Source organism: Aquila chrysaetos, chromosome 21 (assembly GCF_900496995.4).
Source record: "Aquila chrysaetos chrysaetos chromosome 21, bAquChr1.4, whole genome shotgun sequence".
Taxonomy (NCBI): Eukaryota; Metazoa; Chordata; class Aves; order Accipitriformes; family Accipitridae; genus Aquila; species Aquila chrysaetos.
This window is the reverse complement of record NC_044024.1, coordinates 17,265,687-17,284,508: the sequence shown is the minus strand read 5'-3', so window position 1 is coordinate 17,284,508 and position 18,822 is coordinate 17,265,687. Positions and strand designations below refer to the sequence as shown.

The 18,822-nt window shown below is 42.3% G+C and overlaps 1 protein-coding gene across 2 annotated transcripts; it reads left to right on the top strand.

The window, feature by feature from the left end:
- Positions 1-8,642: 8,642 nt before the first annotated feature.
- On the top strand, positions 8,643-18,214 carry LAMP2 (lysosomal associated membrane protein 2). Of its 2 annotated transcripts, none has more exons than XR_005931065.1 (9): positions 8,643-8,814; positions 9,926-10,044; positions 10,572-10,785; positions 11,433-11,594; positions 12,380-12,597; positions 13,132-13,251; positions 13,529-13,608; positions 13,957-14,073; positions 14,452-14,625. XR_005931065.1 is itself a non-coding variant. In XM_041119134.1 (9 exons), the coding sequence occupies exons 1-9, from the start codon at positions 8,673-8,675 to the stop codon at positions 16,009-16,011; spliced, it is 1,356 nt and encodes a 451-aa protein (XP_040975068.1). In that variant the 5' UTR covers positions 8,643-8,672; the 3' UTR covers positions 16,012-18,214. The 2 variants fall into 2 exon arrangements, 1 of the variants encoding a protein (XP_040975068.1); XM_041119134.1 differs by lacking the exon at positions 13,957-14,073 and adding an exon at positions 15,872-18,214 and having other exon boundaries at positions 13,529-13,601; positions 14,452-14,619.
- The last annotated feature ends 608 nt before the right edge of the window (positions 18,215-18,822 follow it).

Genomic DNA, 18,822 nt, shown 5'->3' with positions numbered 1-18,822 from the left:
GAGGGGTGGTTTGGAAACACGGATGGCTGTAGCAAAGCCAGTGCTGATCCTCCAAACTGCTCTCTGTTGAAGGCTTGCATACGCTGCAGGCAGGCTGACCTTGTAGAGTGCTGCTGTAATCGCAAAACATTCCTAGTGCATGGTGGTTTTAAATAGGTATGGTAAATGTCTTCTGCTAATAGTGCTCAGGTGCTTTCTTTCTCTGTTACAGCTTGGAGGCATCTAAATGCATGGGATGGTTTTTCCACTAAGAATTTCTCCTTAAAGAGAATATTTTGTACTTCCTACGTTCTCCACAATCCTACAGAATTTTGTTGTTAAAAAAAAAAAAAAAAATCCTACAGAAGCAGATGGGTATTTGGAGATAGAAGAGCTATCAATCTACTCAGAGAAAAAGACCAGAGAGCAGTAAATACTTGTAATTTCTGTTACTGTATGAAGTGCAATGTATGTTACTGTACTTTCTCCTGATTTCCAGAGAAACTGGTGCCAAATCTAATGTAAGATGGTAGCTTTGGATTCACCTCCCCCCCCCCGCCCCTAAAGAGGCAAGGGCGTGTGGACATACTGTGGTATTTACAAAATCAACACCTCAAAACTTGAGGGGTTGAAAGATATTGGACTTTGTGTAGAGGGTATCTTGTAAAATATGGAGTTAACTGCGAAGAGGAGTAATGGGTGTTGATCAACCTATAATGGAGCAGGTTGTTCTGGTTAAGTAACTGTTTCCTGATAAAAGGTCATCTTTAAAATGACCCTTACAACTTGCCTTGCTGGTGCTTATGGGACATAAGCATTAGGATATAAACAAAACAAGTAACTTTGAAAGTTAATTTTCTGAAATCACTAAGATATTGCAGCACTGTGGATAAACCCCTTTCCTTAAGCTTAGGAAAAGTAGTTCACATCCAGAAAATACTAAATTTTTATTGATTGTTATGGATTTGCGCACGCCAGCCACTGTAGCAGGGTCTGAACCTAGGATCCTGCTGAGAATGCCAAGTCCAAGTGAAGGTTTCCAATTAGTCTTGTATTAGTTCTTTGGTTACACCTTGAGCTGGGTGCCTCTGGAGAGGGACCCCCACCCCAATTCACGCCTCCCAATTATACCTGTACCACCCATCACCTGATCCCTAAGTCCAATCATTTAATTCTGGTCGGTGGTCTCTTGATTTCTTACTGGTTTTCACTGTCCCTGGGCTGGCCGCCTTCTGAAGTTACCTCATTCTCCTGGAATGGTCTCCTTGGTCCTCATCTTCTTCATTCTGCTCATATCCACTGAGTTCTTCGTTAGCAGCATTAGTTTTATCAAAAGTTGACGCTTGCTCAGCTCTCACAGCCTAAGGCTTCAGCTACTTTAGCTGCTAATGCTAAGCCATTAGTGCTAAACGAGACTATTCAGAGAGAAGAATACAGTTTATCAAATTTCTTCTGTAATATTGATGATAGTTCTTTAGCTTACTCCTTAAAACAAGCAGTTGTTTGTCAGCTTGAAACACGTGTATTTTAGAGCTGGAGGCAAATAGGGATGTTGCTAGGTACTTGCGTTAAAATACCTAAGTAATCTTAACTTCCTTTTGATACAAAATTTTGTCTTTTCAAAAAGTGTATGTCTAGAGGTTCTGCTCCATCTAATGATATTTTCAGTAATAAGGAAGTTGCAGTAACCGCTTTTCCAGTAGATCCAATGTTTAGATGCTTTATGCAATTAAGGCATGCAGAGGGTCAGGCATCAGACTCTGATAATGTCCAGGCCACTGCAGGGCTCAAGGGTTGCAGCGCTTCTTTGCAAAGCTTAATCAGTATGACTTTGCAAATAGAGAGGGGCTAGTATGCAAGTAAATTGCATCTAAGATTATATGGAATGGATTTATTTTTACCATTTGGAGTGGTAAATAGTTTTAATAGACTGTGAAATACCAGTGATGGATTATCAGCAAGATGTTCACTTAGTATGTAGCTTTTTTTCCCCTCCCAGACCAAACCTCATATGGAATTATCACAATGCATGTTCTGTTTTACCCTTGTGCCCTTGTGTAGTCTCTGAAGCTTGAAGTAAAGCTGAGAACAATTTGTTACCATGGTCAAAAACATACCTTTTTCAAAAGCAGTCCCTCAACTATATCAAGAAAATCTGTCAACTGGTGCTAGTTGGAGACTAAAGCAAGGCTGCCCTACTAATTTTCACTAAAGGCTGGGCAAGACACTGTGCAGACCAAGTTCTGCCAGGTGTGTCCTGGGAAGGCGGTACAGCATTCAGGCATGAGATGGGAACAAAGATTACAAAATACAGCCTCTGCAGAGGTGAGCTGGAGCCTTGTCACCGTGCAGGTAAAGCTTGCTTGTTGGCTGTGGCCAGGGAGTAGCTCGGGCTCACTCCTCTGGAGAACTGGTTCTGCAACCAAAGGGCTGCGACTCTGCCGCTTGCAGAACTGGCACCGTCTGCATATCCCTTCAATTTCCGCCTTTTTATTCCTATGGCAGCAGCTGCTGCTTCAAATCCTAGTTCCAAAAGCACAAAGCAGACATGCAACCTCAACCTCGAGAGAGATCGTTCCCCAAGAGTTTTGTTGCTCAGGACAATGCAGTGAACAGGCATTAGCTCAGGGTTGGCCAGACCTGGTTTCCTACCTCTGTCAGAGCTGGAAACTGTAAACTAATTACATTTATCATTATTACATATATCATCTGCCCTGATGTTCTCTCTGTAAAAGGGAGCTAATGTTATTCTAGGTCACAAAGGGATCCTGTAGCACTGAAGTCCTGCAGTTAAAATATCCCAATATGAAAATGACTGTATAATACTAGTCTCCCTTCCAGCCTTGTATTTTCGATACAGCTTCCTTTCCTGCTGAAATTTTTCAGAACAAGTTACAGTCAACACATCTTTCGTAAGGTTGGAAGTGGGAGGTGCCTCGTGTGCAGAGCCAGTCATTTTCACAAAATAATTTCTGCCCTGAAGCTGACAGATATATCTCCAGCAAGTTAGCGATGTATGTCGATAAAAACACAAAATTGAGAGTATTGACATTTTTCTATTTTGCTGTTACAAGCCCAAAGAACATGTTGAGTTGTCAGTCAAACAATTTTTTTCACATTAAACAGATCTACGCCTGGAAGTAGTTTGGCATGACTCACAAAATGCATAAATCTGCTGCCACATGTTAACCCAGCTGCTGAGTGCTCCAGTACACATCCAGCAGCAGCTGGAAATGCTTCAGAGCACAAGCGGGGGTACCCCACACCAATGCCCCCACCTCACCCTGCATCCCACAGCACTGGGGATGCTGGCAGTGGGACAGTAAAGGAGCACCGGCTGTGCCAGCACCATGCCAAAGCCCAGCTCCTGCCACGCTTTCACCTCCCCAGGCAGCCAGCGTATATAAACCAAGCTGCATATATATGAGTTAATGTTTGTGTAACAGGCTTGTGACGAAACACCGCTGCCTCTGCCTCGGCTTCTTCCTGCTAAGCTGGGAATGTGTTTTTCCAGCTGTGGCACAACACGAAATCGCAGAGTGGTTTTGCAGGAAGTTTTGCAGCTGCCTGCTGCAACCTGCTCTCTGATCTCTTCACCTCCCCACCGAGGTTTCTTTTTTTGGCATTTCACGTGATTGCCCCAGTCTTGACTCAGCAGTTTCCTGCAGCAGCATTTAATGGTTTGGTTTCCTACCACCACCTCCTCCAGAAACCCGACAGCTCAGAAACACTGCCATCTGCTCGGAGCAATAGCGAACCACAGCTTTCGCTTAGATAATTCGTTTTAGATAATGAGCCATTTTTTTCAGAGCTGGTACAGCAGAGCTCTTGGGAGTCATCCCTTTTCTACCAGTGGGCAGGCCAGCATACGCAGCTGAAGCGCTGCAGATGGCACGCTGTGCTGGACAAAGCACGGTCTTCATTATGGTGGCCGGATCACAGCAAATCCTTATTCCCCAGGCTACAGACTGGGGCTGCACGAGAAGGAAAACTTTGGTGAATAGCTGTAATGCTCACAGTTGTTGGCACAGTCCCAGGAGGGTCCCTCTGGTTCATCCCCCTCTGCCAAGTGAATCTGTGACCTCTCTGGACAGCATTAATCTCGTCCTCTTTCCATCCCTCCCATGTGAAATGGTACCAAATCCTTCCTCTGCCTCCTGGAAAGGAATAATCGGTTCTGCCATAATCTTGTCCCTGGTTTCCAGGTACAGAAAATGCTCTGTTGTTTAAAGAGACATCTAAAAGAATGAATAAAAGACATTAGAATAAAGGAGTGATTACTGCATGTCCTAGGTATTCTCTCTTTCTTCTTTTTATCACGGTCTGTGTCTTCTGCACCAGAGATCAGAAACATTAAGTTACTCAGTGCTTCATTAAACACTGGACACTTAGCTTCTGACCACACACATCCATCAATTTTTGCAAGTCCCAGGGTTAAGAAAAGTTTGATTACAGATATAATATCTAACCAGCTGAAACTGCTAGAGGATTCGCAAAGGATTAAGCATATGCTGGACATCAGGAATATGATGTGAATGAAAGTCACAGAACAGGTTATACATTTGAAATTAGGCATGAATTTATATTCCTTGATGAATCAAAGCTTTAAAAAGAAATCATAAGGTTTTGCGTATTTGTTCTCAGTACACGTCAATACCTTCTTAAAACTACTGACATCAGACTAAGGATAACATGCAGTAAAAATGTAATGCCATGCAGAAACATTACAGTCCTCATTTTCACATCCAGCAATAAACATAAGGAATGTCTTAGAAAACCAGGATCAGCTTGCCATCCATCAGTGGCTCCCAAAATCATGCCAAATGCAAAACCATTTCTCTCTAATAAGCAAAAGGGTAAGGTGTTTTCTCTGCATCATGGTAACAATCATTCACACTCCCATCATTAAAGGAAAACACCTGACCGTATGAATTTGGTCTATTGCATAAATTTTACCATTCTTTAAGACTGCCACAATCAACAAAGAAATTACTCATGATAAATAAGATGCAGTGGATGTCTCTTACAGGTTGAATCCTACAAGTACTGAATATAATAGCTTTCCATGGAATTTAAGAGGAATCGGACAACATCTGACCCTAACCACTAAATTTTTTTTCTAAGGAAAGCTGGAGGATTTGTTAAACGAGAGAGGAATGGAGTTTCATTTTGCTCCCTCCAGAGCTACAAACAGGAGATAGGCTTTGGGAACTGCCCAAAAATTTTCTATTTAGGGAGAATAGTGCCAAAACCAAGCTTCTGTCAGTTGGCTGGGCAAGAGGAGACTATCACTGTGCTAATGCAAAAGTACATTGTTTTTAACAAGCTTTTAACACGTTCAGATGGCTGGAGAACGTGGGTTTTGCTGGGCAAACTTCATCCCATACATGAATGCAAGGTGCCTGTACCAACTCCCTGCAGGTGAATTTGATCCTTTGGTCTCCCCAAGGACTCCACACAAGGGCAGAAAACCCTTTGGGCAGCTTTTGTGGCCACCTCATCGCTTCCCACATTGTCAGTAGGGTCAGCCTTGACGTACACACACACCACAGGCACATCAGTCTCTCCTGTGATATTCTGTGACAATCAAAATAAACCACAGGTTCACAGTCTCTGAATTCATACAACTTCATCTTTCTATTAAGCTACTCCTACAGCCAGTTTGGCATTGACTTAACCGAAAGCAGGATTAGCCCATACATGGTTTTTCCATAGCTCCAATGGAGGAACTGTCCTCTCATTTATCTTGACTGATACAGTGTCCTGGTTTTTATTGGGATAGTCTTAATTTTCTTCCTAGCAGCTGGTATAGTGTCATGTTTTGGATTTAGCATGAGAAGAATGTTGATAACACACTGATGTTTTCAGTTGTTGCTAAGTAGTATTTATGCGAAGTTGAGGATTTTTCAGCTTCTCATGCCCAGCCAGCAAGGAGGCTGGAGGGGCACAAGAAGTTGGGAGGGGACACAGCCAGGACAGTTGACCCCAACTGGCCAAAGGGATATTCCATACCATGTGACATCACGTCCAGTATATGAACTGGGGGGATCACTGCTCAGGAACTAACTGGGCGTCATTTGGCGAGTGGTGAGCAATTGCATTGTGCATCACTTGTTTTGTATATTCCAATCCTTTTATTATTATTATTGTCATTTTATTATTGTTATTATCATTATTATTTTCTTCCTTTCCGTTCTTATCTCAACCCACAAGTTTTACTTTTTTCCCTGATTCTCTCCTCCATCCCCCTGCGTGTGGGGGGGAGTGAATGAGCAGCTGCATGGTGCTTAGTTGCTTGCTGGGGTTAAACCACGACATACAGCAAGCAAGAAGTAAACCTCTGAATAAAAAGTGCACCTGCTAAGATCACGGTAAAATGATGTAATACCACACAGTGCCCACAGAAGGCAGTTATATGGCAGGGACGGATATACAGGGAGGGCAAAGCAACCAGGTGCAAAGAAAGAGATTCATCTGTGTTCTGCTATTAATGATGATATTTCTGGTGCAAAACAATATATTTTTCATTATGCTAAATTATATAAACCATACGGTTCTTTTAATCCCACACCAGTTGCTACTTTTATTCTGTGTTATTAAACAGAAACAGATTTGCTGGTTATGATAGCTACCATTTGATTTCAAGCTTCACTAAACTGGCATAAAGGACACAATCAGTCTTCCTTTTATGTCTGCAGAACATCTAGTCATTTTACAGTCTATATCCTATGTGCAAGCAAGAGATCAAAATATTCAGGACTCTTCACTCAGAACAAGGGGGTGTTGGAACATACTGGTGTTTATACATAAAGCTACAGGTCCTGAAGTAAATGTTCCAGCTGATACAAAAGGTGACATTCTACCACACAAACTGCCTGGAACATACCAATCATTTTCTTCTCCTCCAATTAATTAAAGCCTAATTCGATGTCTCTCTCCTAATAGTCAAATCCTCTTAATGTAATTGCTCCTAACTCCCTAAGAGATCACTTTTTAAAAACAGGACTTTGCACTAAAACTGCGAGGCCTGCGGAAATGTAAAAGCCCCAGCAGCAGGACTCTCCCTAGCCACTGAAATGCCCCATTCTTTGCAGTGGAGCTGAGAAAGACAAAAGACTTGCTGCTTCCAGAATTCATTATTTTGTCTGTGCTGCTGTTACTGGACGCTGCCCCACAGCCTACAGCAAGTGCTGGCTCAGTTATTAAATATAAAGTTTATTTCTTCAGATAAGTTTTCAGCACATTAAGCCCAAAGGCTAAATAAAAAATCATCCTTTCTAAGTATTTTGAAATGACATGTATTTTGATATTCACATGCAACAATGCTTAGACAGATGCATGTGCGGGTATGTAGTATGTATTCTAAGTCGGTTCTAGGTGCAGTTATTAAGCACAAAAAGAAATGCAAAGAAGCAGCGAACGCGTCTGACCACGCAAGCATTTGTGTGTGGAACCCCCATTTGTACGATGCACTGGTTTCAGTGGTGGTCCTGACTTCCCAGGTTTGGTTTTGTGATACTCTTTGGAAAAGTATGGTATTGCAAGCATACAACTGAGAGTATTTAACTGACATTTAATCATATATTCCATTATTTCAACTTCCTCAAGACTTCATAACTGCTTTCTTATTGACACCATCTACAATCCCACTGTCTCATTATATCAGGTCAATGTGTTTTATTGTCTTCTTCAAGCGCTTTCATTTTCTTCCCCCCCATGACTGGGCATGTCTCTTAGCGTCTGATTATTCAAAATACTATTTGCAGTTCTCCCACAGCATCAGAAACAGCAATACGTTATTCCAGGAGGGCCCTTCCTCGCTAAGGCTAGAGCTCCTGCCTCCTCAGGCAGCTGAGCATCTGCCTGCCATTTTCCTTGCTGTCTCCCAGCCTCAATCTCTTCTTCCCCAACTCCCCTTTCTTTGCCAAGCCAGCCTTTCTCCCACCTTCTTTCTGCCCCGCGTTTTGCATTCTGGCATCAGCCAAAACGCAGCAAAGCGTCCCGGTTCTCGGTGCTGGTGCCATCCCCCTCCCTGCTTCACGGAGGCCATTACTGGAAAGGTTTCTGCCCAGTCACGGCGGAGGCACAGGCCCCCAGAGAGGCCGAGACCATCCCCGGTCGGCCCAGGGCGGCGCGGGAGGACGGATAACGACGACAGTCCTGTCAGGCGGGAGGGACACGGGCACAACACCTCAGGCCGCCATTTCGCCAGGGCAGGCCTGCCCACCCCCTGACCCCGCGCGGTCACCCCCTGCAGTGCTCTGCCGCTCCTGCGCCACCCGCTTGAATATTTAGGTCAATTTAGCCCATTTCTCCTCCTCTTTATTTATGGTGAGCACGGAGAGTATCTTCATTCTTTATTTTTGGCAGTGATAGGCTCTACATTACACTCCTTTGAACGCATACCTCTGCTCGGCTTTCTCTTCTCAACCTACAGCGGCCCCAGTGGAGGCAGCAAAGGCTGCCGAGGGCCAAGGCAAGCCGCCGGTAACCCTGCAGTGCCCGCACAGGTCAGGGGCAGGCGGACGCCGCCGCTCCCCCGCCAAGGCCCCGCTGGGCCTCCGGAGCCCCACCGAACCACCGCCCGCCCGAGGCGGTACGCGGCGAGCGTCCTGTCCGCGAGCCATCGAATCGAGCACCGGCGCGGCGATTGGCGGCGCGCGGGCGGCGCCGCCCCTCCCCTCACATGACCGATGGCGAGGTTTTTATCGGGCCCGCTCGCCTCTGCCGCTCGCCACTCGCTGCTTCTCGGCGCCCCTGCGCCCGCCGCCGGCGGCATGGAGCCGCGCGCCTCCTGCCTCCCCTTCCTTCTCCTCCTCCTCCTCGGCACCTCCGGTGAGCGGGGCGGCGGCCGTGGGTGGGCGCTGGGCCTACGGGCGGAGGTGTGGGGGGGAGGAGGAGGCGGCGGCGGCAGGTGTCTCCGCGGGCGCCCCCCCCCCCCCCCCGCCGCCGCCGCCGCCCCGTCGCGCACGTGACGCGGCGTCGGGCAACGGTCGGGCGCGCGCGGGGCCGGGGCCGCCTCAGCCCGGCGGCGGCTTCCCCCGGAGCGGAGGCGGCGCCGAGCTGCTGCCGCCTTCCCCCCCCCGCCCACCCCCCCCCCCCGCCGCCCTGTCAGCCGCAGAAGGGGAGCGGGGGGCCGAGGCGCGCCGCGCTGGCCTAGCGGGACCCCGTTGCCGGTGGCGCTGACGGGATGGCCGCGTCGGGCCGGGCCGGGCCGGGGGGGGTGGTGGAGAGCCGGTCCGATCCGGCGCCTTTCCCAGGCACGGGTGCAAAGCCGGGCGGGTGGTGCGTGTGGTTCAGCGAGGGGGGCTGCCAGGCGGCGGGTGAGCTGCGGGTGTGGGTCGCGTCAGGCCTCCTCACCAGCGGCCGGGCAGAGCTGTGGGGGTCGGCGGTCACGACGGCGGCAGTCACAACTGGCCGGGGTGGGGAGTGCCTCTGCTGAGGTTCACTGGGTTGACAATCCAACAACTATAAAAAGTTCCCTAAAAACGTAAAGGGACTTCAAGCTCCGTGCCTTCTGAGCCAGAAATTGCAGAAATGCGATGAAGGCACCCCGATCTCATCTCTTAGAGGTCGGCTTGAGTCATACCACTGATGAAACAGATAACAGGAAGACCCTGGTCTACAAGCAGTGCATTCTTTAAGTGCTGTGTTTGTGCACTTCAGTTTACTCCGTTTGTCACCCGAAAGCTAACACTCCTTTAGATTATTAGTCTTTGTCAGGTAAACGGACTATAAATTCTCTCAATTTTTGTCTAGTTTTAATAACTTCACAATGTGCTTCCCAGTTTTAATACTTTTCACAAATCTAGCTACTCTTTCAGTGTCTGGCAAATTGAATCCAGTCCTGAAATAATTTACTACTTTGTAATGAGCTGTCCTCTTAAGTGGCTCTAGAAAATGAAATAAAAGCAATGTCTTAATAGCTAATAATCATATGTTATAGGCTTTTTCCAGTCCTATGCAGTGGAAGTAGATGTAAAGGATGCCTCTAATGCTACATGCCTGTATGCGGAATGGATGATGAGATTCTTGATAAAATATGAAACAAACAGTAGCGATTATGTAAGTATTCGGAGGTAACTTTTGTTGAGAGCTGTGTTTTTGTCTGGGGTAAAAGTTTAAGTGTACTCTTTTACCTAGGATGTTTGGTTTTTTACTTGTTTTGTTGTTGTTGTTAAGTCAGTTGTTAAGAGTATTCCTAAATATTCATTTTAAAACAAAGCAGAAGTTCTCAATAATACAAATAACTGAAAGTGCCCTATTGCACTTACTTAAATGGCACACTGGTCACGCTTGATGGTTTTTGTGTATCAGTGTAGTAATGTTCTTAGCCCAAATAGTAAATGTAAATTGCAGCTCAGCACAGTCAAGATTTACAGCCAAGTTAGATTTGTACTTTTGCACTTGAATCTGATATGGCTCCTTTCTAATTCAGATGTCAGGGAGCCTTTTGCATAATTCTGTAGAATAACCTAAAATAATCTCGCTAACCTTGTGCAAGGTTCCATCTAACTCAAGCAGGTTTATAATGTTGTCATGGGGAGGAACTGCTATTTGTGAAAACATTTAAAATTACCCTTCTCTTCTAGAAAAACACAACGTTGCATTTGTCATCCAGTGTGACACACAATGGAAGCGTCTGTGGCAATGACACACAAGCTGCGCTTCTGGCAGTACAGTTTGGAGAAGGTCACTCTTGGAGCATTAACTTTACAAAAACTAATGAAACTTACCAAGGGGACTTCATCACATTTACCTACAACACCAATGATACTGCTGTATTTCCCGATGCTAAAAGAAAAGGTAATGTTCAGTGCAGAATCCTAATTACCAAACAATCTCGGCCATCAGTGTCAGATCTCCTGTACCTGACCTTTGTTGGCTTTTTCAAAGTTAGAAGGACTAGTAATGTACCTAATGAGTTCTATGCCATATACTCCCTAACTATTGTTCATCATACCAGCCTACTGGATAAGAATACAGACTAGTTAGCTTCACAGAGCATATAATTCTTTTAAGCGGAGCAGAAGGGGAAGATTAACTATTTGAACAGCCTTGATCAGTGAGATGCTGCTAGTAGACAGCAGGCATACAGAAGATTAATTTTAGTGTGTCCTACTTGACCTTCCACCTAGCAAAGCAATACAGTGTTAGGCATTCAGTGTACTAATACCTACTAGTAATAGGATTTTTTTTTTTTCCCTTAAATAAGAACTTAAGTAAAAGGGTTCACCTTTCTAATGGCTTGTATAGTTCTGGAAGCTTGGTTATTTCTCCGCATTACTTAGCGCTTCAGGTCAGGACACATAGGTAAAACATTCAAGAGAGGTTAGGAATGTTAAACTTAATTATTTCTTACTCTTTGTCTTATAGAATTACATAAAACATAATGCTATCTATAAATGTTCTTGTAGTTCATCAGGCATTAAAACATTTGTGCTTATTTGTAGGACCAATTACTATTGTTGTAAAGGATATTATGCATCCAGTTCAACTGAATAACGTCTTCGTCTGTCATAATACTGACTTTGTTGAAGCAGAGAACGTAACGCAGATTTTCTGGAATGTTACTGTGCAGGCTTTTGTTCAGAATGGCACAATCAGTAAAAAAGGTGAGCATTTCAATTTGTGAATGAGCTTTTTTTTGTATTGCACCTCAGTGCAGGGAGCAAAGTCCCATAATAAAAAAAATCCACCAGTTCTAAGATGTGCTGTGTTGAACAATACTCATGTAAATATCCTTTAGTATGTCTTTCCTTGTTCCTGGAAAATAGATTAGTAGAATGGATTTAGCAGTAGATAGTAATGTAGATTGTTCCTGTGCCAAGGTGGTAGTCTAATAAAATGTGTATTCCAGTAATTGGGGTATTAAAAATAAGCACTCCAGAACTACTGTTGCTGACTGAGATCATTTGAGCTTCAAGTTTTTTAACAGACTGCCTTCCATTTTCAGTGGTAGCCTCTGCTTTTTCATTTAAATAGTTCAGAGCCTGTTGTCTCATCTCATATCTCAACTACTCAAAATGAGATGAGCACGTCACCCTGCTACATAGGGCTGCTTGCTTTGTTTACAGCAAATACATACCACACTTCTGTAACCACTTAGCTATCTTTGTCTGTGTGTTTCACTTCTGTGTGTCAGAGGTAAGTAGTACTGCATATGCTACATGGATTTAAAACGGCGGGCCTCAATTTCTGAGAATAAATGGTAGCTATAAATTGTTTGAAATACTGTGCCATAGTGCTGAGTTTGAGACTTCTGACTTGGTGCTGAGCAGAGTCCTAGGGAGCCTAGATTTCAACAGAGAAATTGGTATCCGTATTGAACTGACCTCCGAGTCGTATAAGACTTTAATAAAATTTCAGCACTGAAACGGTGGTTAAAATTTCTTTTCAGAGTCTAGATGTCACGCTGACACGCCTACTTCTGCACCTACTGTTCCGCCTACTGTTGCCAATGTAACTACTGCATCTACCACCACTTTATCACCTGCTCCAACCACTGCTCCCAAACCTGTGGAGAATCCAGACACAGGAAACTATTCTCTCAAAAGTGGAAACAAAACTTGTTTTCTGGCTACTGTGGGGCTGCAGCTGAATGTTTCCCGCGACAAGGTGCTTCTCTTCTGTTTTGGAAGAGTAGAAAGGTTGCTGTAGTTATTTGGTATGAAATGTGAGTGCAGGGTATTTGCTTTGTATGCTGCTGGCTGTCCAGAACTGCTTCCAAGTATTGTACGTAGCACCTCTCTGACATCAGAATAGTTTTGTGGTATAATATCTAGCTTCAAAACCTTACGTGGATTCAGGGTAACTTGTTACTAGGAGTACCTCTAACATCATTAAAAGCCTGGAACTTTCCTAGCTTTTAAAGCTCTTGGTCCCTGCAGATAGTGTCTTTCCCACAGAGGGAGCCAAAGCTAACCTGTTGTATTAGGTCAACAAAATAAGGCTTCACTGGGCAATTTGTTTGCTTTGGTATTACCAGCATGTAAACTTAACTCAAGTAGCCTTGGCTGGATAGTTGCCAGGCTCAATCTTCCTGCTGTCATCTTCATGACAAGCTCTTCTAGCCTAAGACTGCTACTGAGTGAAACAATGGATTCTGAATGGCAGCTGAATGTCTTTGATGTGATTCTGTCTGTGTTTCAGCCTCTTCTGATCAACATCAATCCAAAGACAACTAGCGCAGATGGTACATGTGGTAACACAACAGCTACTCTGAAACTGAATGATGGAAATAGCACGTTGATCAGTTTCACATTTGTTGTTGTAAGTAACTTCTTTTATTTTAAACTAAGTTGCCACTTTAACAGTATTGCATGATGATCCTTCATAGTAAAATCCTTCTGTCGCTTGCTGGTGGTAGGCTGTTCCCATGTAGGAAGTGGAACTGGCTAGATGACTGCCTCAAGACAAGTGGAGAATTGGGTTAAAATTACAGAAAATGTAAGACTGTGGTAAATGTGTTAGCCTTTGTAAAGCATGTGTTATTAAAGTTAAAAATGCGGAATTGCACACTGACAGTTGGTTCTTGCTTCTTAAACAGAAAAATGCAAGTGCAAGTGTACAAAAATTTTATCTGAAAGAGGTGAATGTTACACTGCTCAACCGTCTGAATGGTTTCTGGTAAGAAATAGTATCTGCCTTTAAAGCAAATGTAAGCTTTTATTCAATGCCTGTCTTTATCAAATACTTGTGACTTTTTCAATGCTGTTCATGCTTACTGTTACTTCCTACTTTAAGGCTTTAAGTTGGTAGGAACAAAAGTAATAAGCAGAAATGGCTATAAGAGTTACTTTAAACAACAGTGGGGGATCATTCTCTTTTCCTGAAACTTCTGCTAATGGAGTCTCTTACTTTGTGATAAATGTGTATAAATTAAGAGGGCTTCTTTAACTGTTTTCAGTAACACAGTTTTTTGAGGTGTGAAATAACAGCTGTACCAGCTGAAGCTTTTTGTTTTTCCGAAACCAGCTGTTGTCTTCTTTGATGGAAGATGTTGCTGTATCTTCCAACCACTTCTACTTAATTCTCACTGGGAAAAGAGATCAGTCCTTCAAAAACAAAAGCATGCTTTTTTCCAAATCAAAAGTATGTTTGTTGGGGTTTTTTTTGAAGTTGCTTGTCACGGCTACTGCAGTTAAAAGGGTATTAAAGCTAAAAAGCTCACAACTCTGCAATGTTGGGATGAGTGGAGGTACAAGGAAAGCCTAATGTCATGTCTGTATGGAGGATAGGTTACTGCTAAGTACTCAAATAACTTCAGTGCCTGACTACTTTTGGTTAAGCGGGTCAATCATGCTTCAGACTACCCTGTTTTTCAGAGTAGTCAGTGTCGAAAAGTTGGCCCATCTAGATTCAGCTCCTTAGTCTTATGACCGTATTGGCAACTCTCTTGCATTTAAAGTGGGCATACAAATTCCCGTCTCTTTTTTTTTTTTTTTTTTTTTTTTTTTCCCCTTTGTTTAGTCATTTCAAATGCAGATAACAACAATTTCAGCAAGTGGGATGCTTACCTTGGTAGTTCTTACATGTGCCGAAAAGAGCAAACTCTTGAGATTAATGAAGATTTTCAAGTACATACTTTTAATCTATGGATTCAGCCATTCCTTGTGAAGGCAAATAAGTTCTCTACAGGTAAGAGTTCTTTTTTTTTGTTAATTCTTGCAATGCTTGCAAAATTCTTATTAGCTAAAAAGCACCAGTGTTTGGCACAAGCACTTTATTTTTGAAGCTCTTGTTCCATTGTTTTTTGTTGGGGAGGGGCGGGGGGGTGTCTTTTTTTTTTTTTTTTTTTACACACATGGAATGAAGCGAAGTTGTGAGACGTTCAAGTTCAAGGAAAGCTTTGTTCTCACTTTAAAAATGTCTGCTGGGTATGTTGGTTCTCCTTCACAAAACTTGAAGGAGCTAGAGACACTGAAGACGGACTTAAGTGTTGCCTTGCAGAATAGGTTAGAAGTTATCTGACATGGTCTTGACATACAGCTTTTTGTAGCTCAAATATATAAGAAAATGGGACAAAGCTTTAGTAGAAGTGGACTTCGGTGATACCGTTAGGTGTTTCCTTTCTTTTTACCTGTCAGTCTAAGGTATAGGAGTGTTGGGGAAAAAATGAACTGACAGAGCTTCTTTCAGAAGCAGTCTTGAATATCCAGACCTAAAGAAAGATTATAAAATGTTTTACTGCATTATCCTGGTCTTGTCTGGGGAAAACTGGAATGGCTTAAATGACCTCGATCTTTAGTGTAACCTGGTCTTTGTACTTAATGATACTACTTGCAGCACAGCCTTATTAGTCTAGTCTAATCTGTAGACAAATATATTGGGTGCAGATTTTTGAACTATTTTTAGGCAGAGGTAAGTTAACTCCCCAAATGTATGCAGGGTAAACAGTATTTATCATAATACCTTCTAAAGTGTTAGGGTCCCATTTCATTCTGTAGTTCAAGCTGCAGCTAGCTTCTTCTAATTATAGTTATTTCATTTCTCTGTAACATGTATCCATTCTGAATAGGTTCTTGATACCAAATCTAGGTCACTTTATTCTTAATGAGTAAAAGCACCAGACTTGCCTTAAGAATGAAATAAGCCTGGTTCTGTCTTAAAAGTAGAAGAATGGCTTGTCTAGTACAGATCTTGTGCACATGAAAACTTGTACATTGTTAGCTTACTATAGTTTATCAAACATTCCAAGTGATTATAATGCTTACTATATGCTAGATATACCCATGAGACCTCTGCAGTTCTTTCTTTCTTAGTTTAAAGATGTAATAATTCTTGATTATTTTTTTTTAACACCATATTAAGGAAAACAGATTTTTATACCACACTTGGCAAGTATTCTGTCTTTATTTATTCCTTGTTGCAACCTTTTTCTCATCTACAGCCCAGGAGTGTTCGCTGGATGATGACAGCATTCTAATCCCAATTGTAGTTGGTGCTGCACTTGCTGGCTTGATTGCCATTATAGTGGTTGCTTACATAATTGGCAGAAGAAAAAGCTATGCTGGATATCAAACTTTGTGAATCTGAATGTGATTCTTGTTCCGATTTCACTCTAAACAAAGCAAGTGCAAGTTCTGAAGTCCAAAAAAGACCCAAAACTTAAGAGTAATTACTAGCCACAGCTAATTGGAGTTCAGAAACAAAGAGAGAATGTTTCTCTCAGATGAAACAGAACTACGTTTTTAGTTTTCCTGCTCTAAGAAGACGACGTGGGTTTCATAGCTGTTTTGAAGATGTCAAATACTGGAAGAATTGCTAGGCTAAGGATTTTATCTTGCAAAAACCCTGAAGTGTTGAGGATTTATTTCTGCTTTTTACAAATTGTAGCCTGAAACAAGAACACATTCTAAACTGATGTGTACTGGGCAACTCCCAGAATAGCATAGAATTTGTACTTGCTTCTCCTCTGCGTTCCTTAGTTGTTGTCATAATTGTGGGTTAAGCTGGCAGCATTAGTCACTATGTTGACTCGTATAGTATTTAACAAGGATTGTACAATGCCCAGTAACAACTTCGTTTTTCATAGAATTGAACTTTAGGCTGGTGATTAAGTGATCTTTTGAAATGGCAGCAGTAACTTACTTAGCTTTACCAGAATTTGAGTAGTTTACTCCTGCCTTGGTGTAGTTTCAGGAATCATTCCTATACCCTGGCTGTACAAACAAAATGAGTAACCTATACTTGCCAAATGGTGGATATATAGGAAGACTTCAGTGCTGTTTCCAAATGCATTAAAAAAAAAAAAAAATTACTGTTAGGCACTGAATTCTTCATCACTTATTATACCTTGGCAATCATCTAAAATACTCAACTGAGGCAGAGTTCTGCTAAATTAATGCAAGCTTTTTTGCTGGCATCAGTTTAAAGGGAATAACCTTTCTAAATATTCCAGAACTTTAAAGTGCACTTAACTTTATATCATACTCTGCACAGAACTGGTCTGTCTTGTTGCTTTGAATGACTATTGTTTAAAGATGCTTTCATTTAATGAGCCAGTATCTGCTGTTGCAGCTTGAGCTGTCTAAATCTTCATCTTGAATGGTTCTCTGCCAATCAAAATTCACATTATAACTGCCCGCCATTGGCATTCTGAATGTTTAATGTAGTTTGTGTTTGATTGTTTGCTATGTAGCATTTATTAATGTTAAGAATGCAAAAGCCAAACAAGTCTGAGATGGGCCCACAACACCTGTTTTTCCTTGCTGTTTGGAAAGGATAACTAGCTTAAAAAAAATGCAGTGCAACTGGACTGTTCTTGAACTGCAGCTCTGTAGAGACTAACCCTTGCTGCACAACTTTTCTCTGGCCTACTTGTGCTGTAATACATAGTTTTTACTGCATGGGAAAAAAAAAAAAGTCTTTTGGACTTTTAGGTAAGTGTGGCTTTTTTTGCATATGTCATAACATGAGCTGCCTAAACTAGTTATTTAATGAACATAACGTTTCCCTCTTTAGAATGAGTTTAACCTGCATCAAAGCTGGTTTAGTGTTTTATTAGTGTTTTCTAGGGTTGTGGAAATGTCTGTGGCATGTTTGTATACAAATCATAAAATACACTTCTTTCAGTAATTTTTTTTTTTTTTTGTAAAAACGGTTTACTCTTGCCAAGGAAGCAAGTATGGGTGGATAATGCTTACTAGAGCTTGTAGTCTACAGCTTGAATCTTGCATCAGTTACTGAAATTCATTTTAATGAAAGTGGAGAACTACTATAATTTTAATCCTGAAATAGGCTTCAAGACTTTCCATTTTAATTAAAAAAAAAAAGTGGATCTAATGACTTTCATATTAATATATCCTCAAATGCAGAAGTTCATCTAGATTTTTAGCACTTTTGTGACTGATGTTCAGTGGCACCAGCTACACATGCATTTCTGTTAAGGAGTAGTTACCACACTGTATTCATCTGACCGTGTAAATTTTTGGACTGTGCACGGTTTCCAAGTGACGGTATAGAAGATGAGTGCAAACTGTTCCCAAAATTCAACAATACTAGAAGTATCTTTGCAAAAACCTGCAACTTAATCTTCATTTGCAAGTATGTTGGCTCAGAGATTAAGATACTCCTAGACTGACGTGCAGATAACTGGTTCAGAAAACATCTAAGTTTCACCTGACTGCCTGTTGTTATAAAACCACTAGTTTTCCTCTATGTATTGCTCCGTAGGGAACTGTCAACCTGTTCAACATGTGCTCTAAATAATAAAGATTGTTCTATTTCTTAAGGAAACTTGTTCACATTTTTTAATTGATTTTAAAACAGACATCTTGTACTGTCTTTATTTAAAGAAAATAAACTAAATGAGTAAGGTCAACTTCAATTAGTCTACATCCCAGATTCTGTTACATAGCTGGTGAAGGTGCTCCTTGAAGCGTCCTCTCTTGTCTGTGTCTTAATGCTTTGTTTTGCAGCACATGCTGAAGTGTGCTTGGGTACACAGTCCACTAGCAGAAGACAATTGAGACACTACATCTGGTCATCATTAGAAATTTGCTTAACTTTTTTGTCAATTGTAGCTTCATCTGGACAAGATAGCTTTATGATTGATTTTGCTCGCCATCTTCAATTGGTGTATAGCTGTGAACAGTTTGGTTTCTTCTTGCAGTCCTGGAAAATAAAATCAGTCTCTGCATTCAGCAAAAGTGGGAAAGCGTTAGGGAGCCATCTGGGAATTGGTTAGTAGCTTCATCCTCTATGGTAGAAGCTGTGTTGATCGTGTCTGTGCTGACAGTTCTTTGGGTAACACTACTACTCTATACTATTCTGCATCAAGAGAGACACTAGCCTTCCCTTTATCGTACCTCTTTCTGGCCTGTCATATGACCATAGAGT